The sequence below is a fragment of the Megascapheus bottae genome, unplaced genomic scaffold (assembly GCF_031878675.1).
Source record: "Megascapheus bottae isolate mThoBot1 unplaced genomic scaffold, mThoBot2.hap1 HAP1_SCAFFOLD_40, whole genome shotgun sequence".
NCBI classification, from domain to species: Eukaryota; Metazoa; Chordata; class Mammalia; order Rodentia; family Geomyidae; genus Megascapheus; species Megascapheus bottae.
The window spans coordinates 157831-166318 of record NW_028327715.1 but is presented as its reverse complement, the minus strand read 5'-3'; the positions used below and the strand labels follow the sequence as shown (position 1 = coordinate 166318).

Here is an 8488-nt window from a genome sequence, read left to right as displayed (position 1 = left end):
TCAGGCCTTCAGAGACGGGGTACAAATGTGTTTCTTGGTGACCCTTAGCAGTGTGGTAAACTAAGTGGTGGTGGGTCCTTTCTTGTCTCATGAGAATGTCCATCACTGGATGACTTGCAGTTGTTGGAAGCATCATTTTAATGATGATATATAAGGAATTATTACTATTTTGGGGTCTGTGTATGTGGCAATCTTGGGGCTTACTCAGGGTCAGAACAGTTTTCCTTAGTTTTTTTTTCACCCAAAGGCTAGGGTCCTAACAACTAAGGCAGTCCTCTTCTCCTGTTTTTTTTTCAGATATTTTTATTGTAATTAATAGAAGGGTTACATTATATTCACCAGATAGAGGGTACATTACTTCACAAATATTGATAACCTTTCTCATGTCATGGTTCTCCTGGGTTTTTAATTGGAGCTAAGAATCTCATGAACTTTTCTATCCAGACTGACTTTGAATCCTGCTTCTCAGATCTCAGACTCCTGATGAGGTAGAATTCCAGGCATGAGCCACCAGTGTGCCTGGATTAAGACTTGTTATTAACCACATTATAAATGAGCTCCTCAGCCCTCTTCTCCAGGTGAGAATGAGTTATGGAACAGGAAGCTTTCAGAGGCTGCAGGGAATTATACCCTGGTTTGAGGATGAGAGGTCACCAGAAAACAGGGCTATCAGAGGTAAAGGAAGGTGGATAACATTTCTCAGCAGAAATACAAATTTAGTTACACCACATTCTTGACTTCAGTGTATTTATATATACTGGACATTTAGAGTTTCAGTTAATAACATTGATTTGTCATCTCTCATGGAACAGGAGAATGGGTTTGTAAAGGCTAATGAAGTTAGAGGACAACTGAGCAGTAGGCCACCTACCTCATCTAGATGATTCATTGCATTGCAGTAAGGTAAACAAGTACCTGTAAGTAAGTACTGAAGCTCCCGGGATTTCTGCACCTGGCTCTGCCTTCTGCTGGCTTGCAGCACAGTGTCCTCTCTCTGCCCTCACGTTAAGGGTTAGACTACACTGGGTCCTTGCAATTCAATGCTTGGAGCATCTGAGATCCTGATCAGAGGCCACTGGTGACCAATACCTGTTCTGCAAGGGATGAAGTGATTCCTGGCTTCATTTTACTATTTGTGGTTCTCCAGTAAAGTGGAACGGCTGAGAAGCAGGCCACGGGACAGCTGACCTGAGGTGTTGCCAGCACCAAATGACAGCTTTCTAGAGAGGATAGTGGTAATGCTGCATCTGGAAAGTTCTCAGCTGAATTTCAGCTGAACAGATGCCAAAGGCCAGCCAGTTTCTGGATGCCCTCTGGGGAAAGGGCAGCCAGTCAAATTATAAAGACGAGACAGGGCATGAATGAGCACAAACAAGAGTAAGCCATTTCCACGAAGTCAGGGGGATGCCAGGAGAATAGAAAAAAATGGTGTTGGGGGCAGAAGGCATGGAACTGAGTCTCATAGGCTTTCCTTATCCTTGGCTGCCTTCGAACTGCAGTCCTCATATCACAGCTTCCTGCTTAGGAAGGATTACATGTGTGAGGCACTGGTGCCTGCCTTACGTTGTATTGTCTATTAAATGCTCTAAGTGGCTTTTCTCATGTCTTCATTTTTCCCAGTTCATGCATGTTTGGCTCTGTTTATCCTATATCCTCTACTAAGGTGTCATTGATATGTTGGTCAAAGGGAATAATAAAGACAGATGAGAGGATTTTTTTAAACCAAACTTTCAGGCACCCAAGGGTTCTCATATTTCCTTTGACATTTGATCAATTTATATTCATATTAGTTGGAGCTCAAATATTAGGTCACAGCTACACTTCAGAGTAGGTTTTGTATTTTCTGCATTTTTAAACATCCAGTTTATTACTATCCATAGACTCTGTTTTTCTCTATCTAATGACAGAAAAGCTGCATAGCAGGGTCAGGGACCTTTTAGAATGGACACATACGTAGTTTGACTAAGATACTCTTTCGTGGAGCAAGCATGGATCTTTAAAATTGTTTCCACAGCTATGTTGTAAAATGGTAGTAGACAGAGCTGTTTTCATTGCATATCAGATTTGACCTGATGTGTGTGTGTGTGTGTGTGTGTGTGTGTGTGTGTGTGTGTCCCTTGTGTGGAAATAAAATTTAAACATCCCTAATTCTTTTTTTTAAAGCATCATTAATTCTTCATAGTAGCATTAGAACTAGGTGGGCACCTGGCTTCCCAGCCCGTGCCAATATTTCAGCCTCTCCTGAAGCTAGATGTGACCAGGTGACTACGTTTCCTCCAACAGAATGTCATCGAAACATTCACAACCTCTGGGACAAGTCCTTGGAAGGAAATTGCTTGCCTTCCCTTTCTTTTTTTTGTTTCCTTTTGGCTCCAGTTGGGATGTCTGTTGGCCAGCTTGTCTCAGGGTAGATGAGGAGCATATTGCAGGGAATGAAAGGGCCACGAGAGGGGTGGCCTCCCTTGGGGTTCTTAATTACCGTTCCTATTGGTGATCACCCTCGTCATCACGACCATCAGATCAGAGTTACAGGCAGCCAGATAGGAAGATGGCAAAGGCCTTATCTATCCTGCCTGTTCTCTCTTAAATCTTTTTCCAGAATTTGTCACTAAATATTCCCACTTCATTGATCAGAGTTTAGCTGTATCTAGTTATACAGTGACCCAGATAAAAGTAAGAATTGTTTTTAACTAAGGAAAAAAAAGAAGTGTTGAGTGGACTTCTACTTAGAAAACTCCTATCTAGATCAGCAGTGAAAAACAATGGCCTACAGACCAAATCTACCCACAACCTTGTTTTATTATTATTGTTGCAAATACATTGTTATTGGAGCAAAGCCATAAGCACTCATTATCCATGTCATCTCCAGCTAACTCCAGGGTAGCAGAGTTGAACAAGTATTCCAGAGAGCAAACGGACCATGGGCCTAACCTGCTTACCATGTGCCTAGAGTGTCCTGGAATCACAAACCTCTCCATCTTAGCCTCGTGTGCTAAGATGATAGGCAGAAGTCTCCACAGTCAGCTATGTATTAAAGAAGAGGTCTCATAAACCTACATACTCAGAATAGCTGCAAGCTACCATTCTCCCAAAGTCCACCTCCCAGGTAGCTAGCAATACAGTCATTATAATGCCTCAATTCAGCTGATTTTAACTTAACTGAGTAACTAGTGCCTCACTCCACACATGACCCTTGCATGGAGAGTCACTGCTTTTGCACCCTCTTACAGGAATGCGCTAATTGAGTTATTTGTGAACCAACATGGTTGCCATCCCTCCACATGTCTTCATCATGTCATTTCCCTATGCACAGGTGGCTTCTTTCTGCAAATTACTGTCACTCTTTGCCTGTGGACATTTTTTTTACGTATAGTAGCATGCTCAGCCTATGTAAGGGGCAATCTGAAAGTCCCTTAGGCATTAAAGCTCCATGACAGCCCTTAAACAATAATGAATATGAGCTAGTGCATAAAATATCCCAGCTTCCTTACTCCTCTAATGGGTCAACTCTGAGATATGTCCCAGAATAATTCTTTGTCTCTCTTTCTCTGTCTGTCTGTCTCTGTGTCTCTGTGTCTGTCTGTCTCTCTCTCTCTGTCTCTCTCTCTGTCTCTGTCTCTCTCTCTGTCTCTCTCTCTCTCTGTCTCTGTCTCTCTCTCTCTCTGTCTCTCTCTCTCTCTCTCTCTCTCTCTCTCTCTCTCTCTCTCTCTCTCATTTTCTTCATTTCCTTCCCATTAGTGATTCTTGGAAGGACCTACTTTTAGTCCAGTTCTTACATCTGAATCTATTTCTCCATGGACAAAACTGAAGCAGGGATAGGAGTTTGGTCTAGTGGTAGAGTGCTTGCCTAAGCATGCACGAAGAACAGGGTTTGATTCCTCAGTACCACATACATAGAAAGAAGGTGGAAGTGGTGCTGTGACTCAAGTGGTAGAGCTCTAGCCTTGAGAAAGCCCAAGGACAGTGCCCAGGCCTGCCCCCCCTGACAAGAGAAATGAAGGCAGTAGCTTGTCACATTTTGTGTCAAGGAAAACTGATATGACTGATGATTTGCATCTGTTTCAGGGAAATTGGATAAGCCTTTGTTCAGAGTCCATCTGCCTGAGTTAAATACTGAGCAGGAGCTGGTGTTTTTCAGAACAAACCCCAAAGTAATAGATGGTAAATTGGTTAAACAGTCTGATGTGTATTTAAATTTTGTTATAAATATCTTCCATCCTGTCAGATGGAAGACTGTCTCTGTAACATACAGATAAAAGAAGAAAAGCACAAGAACCAGAGCAGAGAACAAGAACTGTAATTAAATGTGAACATTCAAATCTAACTTAACTTTCTAAAAAACCCCTCCAGTCCCATTAGTATTTTTACTTTCTGGCATGTACACAAATATTCATTGTAAATAAATCATATACAGAGCAAGGGCCCATGCTTCCTGAAATTCCAATCTTCAGTGGTCTCCAATGTCTGTGGTACTGCTCTGTGAAATGGTGTTTGCATGACCTTGACGCGAATAATGGGCCAATGAGTCTGCATGTGTATGTAAGAATGAGTTCTGAGGCATTTTCCTCCACACCACAGCTCTGCAGTGTGTGGTTTCCATCACTTGATGAGTCTCAATCAAGCCTCATGGCAGAGGCTTGGATTTTGGTGTAGCCTAACAAAGATTAGAAAGGCTGAGGGTCGCGAATTGTCCTTTGGTGAATCTTTGAAGAACAGAACTATGATTTTTGGGAGTGGAAGAGCCAAGTGCACAAGTGGTGATGACCTGTAATAGAGTCCAAAATGTCAGGTGATAGTGTGGTGGGTACAGTTGTCCTGTGATGGCACAGGGTGCCCGAGGCACTCAGGGAGTCCAAGGAGGGAAGGGGGAGTTTGGCTAATGCAAGTAGCCTGGGCACAGCAGGGTGGTTTTGTAGGTGGAGTGTGGGTATCCTGGGCTGGAGTAAAAGAAGGTGCAGGGTGGCCAGGGCCACTCAAGTCATCATGGTCAGTAGGACCCAGGGAGGCATGCGCACGTGGAGCTCTCCTTAAGCCTTGCTTCCCCTCCTCTTCCTGTGGAAGAGGCTGAAGCTGGATCTCTGCTTGGCAGGTGTCCTCCGGGGGAAGGTGTACTTCCGCAGCACCACATGGTAGACGTCCATAGTCTTCAAGGCATAGAAAACGTTGGCATCATCAGGAATCCTCAGCTCTGGTGGAAGAGGGACACAAACCTTAGCTGTCCAACCTGGGGCTGAGACCACTGCCATTCCCATGCACTTAGAGATCAACTGTGGGTTAGGACCCCGAATGCCTCCAATCTCTGATTCCTGCATGCGAAAGAACTGCTGAAAACTCCTTTCTCAGAGGACAACTTTGGACTTCAGGTCCTGCCAGGTCAGGGTGAAGGAGGCACAAGCCAATCCCTTTCTGACCTCGCTGCTGCCTTATCAGCATCACAGACACAACAGGCTTTGCAATGTGCAAACCAGCTCTCCTAAGATTGTCCTACAAACATGGACCCTCAGGACCACAAAAAGCAAGGCCTAATTCAGGCTTCTTGCAGTGAGTTCCAGGGTCCTCTAAGACCATGTGCCCCAAGTAGACTGTAAGTCCTGCCTTTGGCCTTCAATTTCTCCCCAATCTCCTGTATCCTGCACTCTTTGTGAGAGGAAAACCCTATGCTGTGAGAGGGAAAACCCCATGCTGCCAGCATAGTGGGAATGGTCACAAGGTAGGAAGGAATTCAGAACACATCCTGCATGGAACTTGTAATCTGTAATCAGTGCTGGTCAACCTCACAAAGAACTGGACAGATTCTGCACCTCATTGCAAAGACAAGACAGCAACACCACTGTGGCTCATTATCATTTGAGTCCCATGAGTCTTGCATGAGTCTGACTCCTCTTACCATCTGTGAGTCTGTCTGTGTCTCTTTTTTTCTTGCCGGTCCTGGCCCTTGAACTCAGGGCCTGACCACTGTCCTTGGGCTTTCTCAAGGCTAGAGCTCTATCACTTGAGCCTCAGCACCATTTCTGGCTTTTTTTCTATGTATATGTGGTACTGAGGAATCAAACCCAGGTCTTAGTGCATGCCAGACAAGGACTCCACCACTAAGCCAAATTCCCAGCCTGTCCCTGTCTCTTTGGCTACTTCAGTCTCTGTCCCTATCCCTGTCTCTCTGTCTGTCTCATCTACCTAAACTTTTGTCTACCTTTTCAACTTATATCTTTTATGAGTAAGTCAACTTTTGGCTCACTTATCTAACTCAGTGACTCGGTTCTCCCCCTGACCTGTTTGTTCAAGATAAGTGTTGTGCCACTGGCGCCATATGATTTTTCCTGCTTTTACTGTGGTTGATAGAAGAAAGAGAATCAGAGACTTCTAACCCAGGCTGACCTCCAACCTAGAGCCTCAGGTGAACCTCCTAATGAACTGGGTTTGTAGGCTGAGTCCTAGGCACCTGGCTTCTAACTCATTTGGAAGAAAAACACATAGGTAGAGAATATTGGGAAGTTGCCCATGAGTTCTCAATAGCTCTTTCAGGGCTTGCATTAGTCCATGATATAGGGTGAGTAATGTTTGGAGGCATAGTTTTAATGGTGTGGGAACAATGCAAGGGTCTCAGGAATTCTCGGCACACACGTTACAACTGAGTGACACTCAAGTGTCAGGTATTTTCTGAAGCCATGTGTTTACATTGGAGAATGACAAAGTCCGTTCTGGTGAGCAAGCCAGCCATTCTGTCCTATGAGCTGTATTGTCTCCAGTCCTCACGGATGGTCTCTGCACTGGCTACTTCCTCCTCAGACAGGGCAAGAACAAGCATGTCCATGAGGGCAATAGCTGTGCAGCAACCAGGGCTGGCTTGGGCCTGGTGTCTAAGGCTGCCCTTATGCTGCCATACCCTGATGGAGGGGTTGGTGGGTGAGGACACTCTCTCCTGCCAAACCTCTTCTTTTTTTGCTAGACCTTGGGGCTGAAGTCAGGGCCTGAGTACTGCCTTGGGGCTTTCTGAAGGCTAGAGTTCTAACAGCACCACTTCTGGCTTTTTTTCTTTTTTTTTTTTTTGTTTTGCCTATGCATATATTTCCAAGGAATCGAACTCTGGTGTTCTTGCATTCTAGATGGCTCTCTACCACCGGTCCAAACTCCTGGGCCCCTGCCAACTTACTTATTTGCCTGTCCTAGCTATTGTTTTAGGACTCACTTTGATCCTGTGTGATGATCTGCACCAGCTCTAAGTCTTCTGGCTTGTATCCACGCACCTGGAATTTCTTCATAGCTTTCACGATGACATCTCGGGTCTTCTCCTGGTTGGTCACCTGGGTTGGATCAGGAAACAGGCCCTGAGAACTGGGTCCCAGGGGTCCCTCCCTGAAGTCAGTATCCAGGACTTCGGTGGAACCATCTCAGTGTTAAACATGAGAAATGCCATGGGGTGTCATGGGTGTGTTTTAACCCTTCCTTCCTGAAGAGGAGTCCATGCATTGAAGTTGGTTATTTAGTATTCTTAGTAGAGTTTACCAGCTCTTCCTGGATCTGCTTTCAAATTTTGGGCCCCTGAGATTTAGTGGAATACACAATAAACTCCAGAAACCCCAGGCAAGGGAGGAGCCAGCCAAGTGCCCAGTGCCTGCTCCTAGCCAGGTCTGGGGTGAGTTGGAGGATGCAGTGATGAACGACACCACGTGGACCCTTGATCAACTCCCCTAACACTGAGAGTCCAGGAGAGAGGAAGTCGTTGCCTCCCCAGATGACTGCTCATGACACCCATTCTCCTTACTGTTGGTGAGAGGACTGAACCAGATGCAGAGACCAGACCCAGCATGAGGAAGGAGGGGCTCTGAATGTCATCTGCCCAGTTGAGTAGCTAGAAGAGCAGACATCTGTCTCTCCTGTGAGGAGTTTACTTGTGAGCAGATCTTTTAGCTCCATCATCTGCAGCACCCTGCCTTAGACATTCCTCATCTTCCCAGAACATAGGATCCCTATGTCTCGCTGTCCTCCAACCCAGATGTGATTGTCAGAAGAGCCTGCTAAGTAATGTGCGAGGATTGTCTCTGAGACAGTAAACAGTCTCAACTGGCAATCGTGTTCATTCACTACTAATCTTATGATCAAACACCAGCCTTCAGGTTGTTTCCTGGGGAAAGTGAAGTATCTAAACTATGCCCTCCAGAGCCTAGGATTTCCCCAATCTTTGTCCGCATTCTTCCTCTCGGGACTCCTCACTGACCCTGCCTGAGGAGCTATTCTTGCCTGGAGACTGGGCATAATTTTCCCTCCCTCTTTTTTAGGTCAGAAGAGCAGAAGGAAATGCAGCCGCCCAACTCACCTCAATGCTTCTGCATAGACGTCTGTTTTCCACAGGCAGCACCACCCTGATGATACACGAGTCTCCCAGCCTGAGATGGGGAGGCACGGATGAGCTGTCACTACTCTGCCCTGAGGTGCCGCTGTGAGTGTTGGCTGAATTGGTGTCCATTGTGCTGGTGTCTGTGGGTGAGGA

The 8488-nt window shown here is 45.6% G+C and overlaps 1 protein-coding gene across 1 annotated transcript; it reads right to left on the bottom strand.

Annotated features, from left to right (window-relative positions):
* Positions 1 to 4731: 4731 nt before the first annotated feature.
* LOC150039262 (ral guanine nucleotide dissociation stimulator-like) lies at positions 4732 to 8488 on the bottom strand. Its single transcript, XM_090327881.1, has 3 exons — positions 8315 to 8488; positions 7187 to 7301; positions 4732 to 5188 (listed from the first exon to the last, which is right to left on the bottom strand). Exons 1-3 carry the CDS (start codon positions 8462 to 8464, stop codon positions 5028 to 5030), a joined length of 426 nt encoding a protein of 141 aa, XP_090184007.1. The 5' UTR covers positions 8465 to 8488; the 3' UTR covers positions 4732 to 5027.

What these genes read in the sequence shown, in the direction of transcription:
- LOC150039262 (XM_090327881.1), bottom strand. Translation starts at nt 8,464, where the DNA reads ATGGACACCAATTCAGCCAACACTCACAGCGGCACCTCAGGGCAGAGT. An exon ending in GTCTATGCAGAAGCATTGAG is followed by an intron (nt 7,302 to 8,314) that starts GTGAGTTGGGCG and finishes GATCCAACCCAG; the next exon opens with GTGACCAACCAGGAGAAGAC. An exon ending in GATCATCACACAGGATCAAA is followed by an intron (nt 5,189 to 7,186) that starts GTGAGTCCTAAA and finishes CTCTTCCACCAG; the next exon opens with AGCTGAGGATTCCTGATGAT.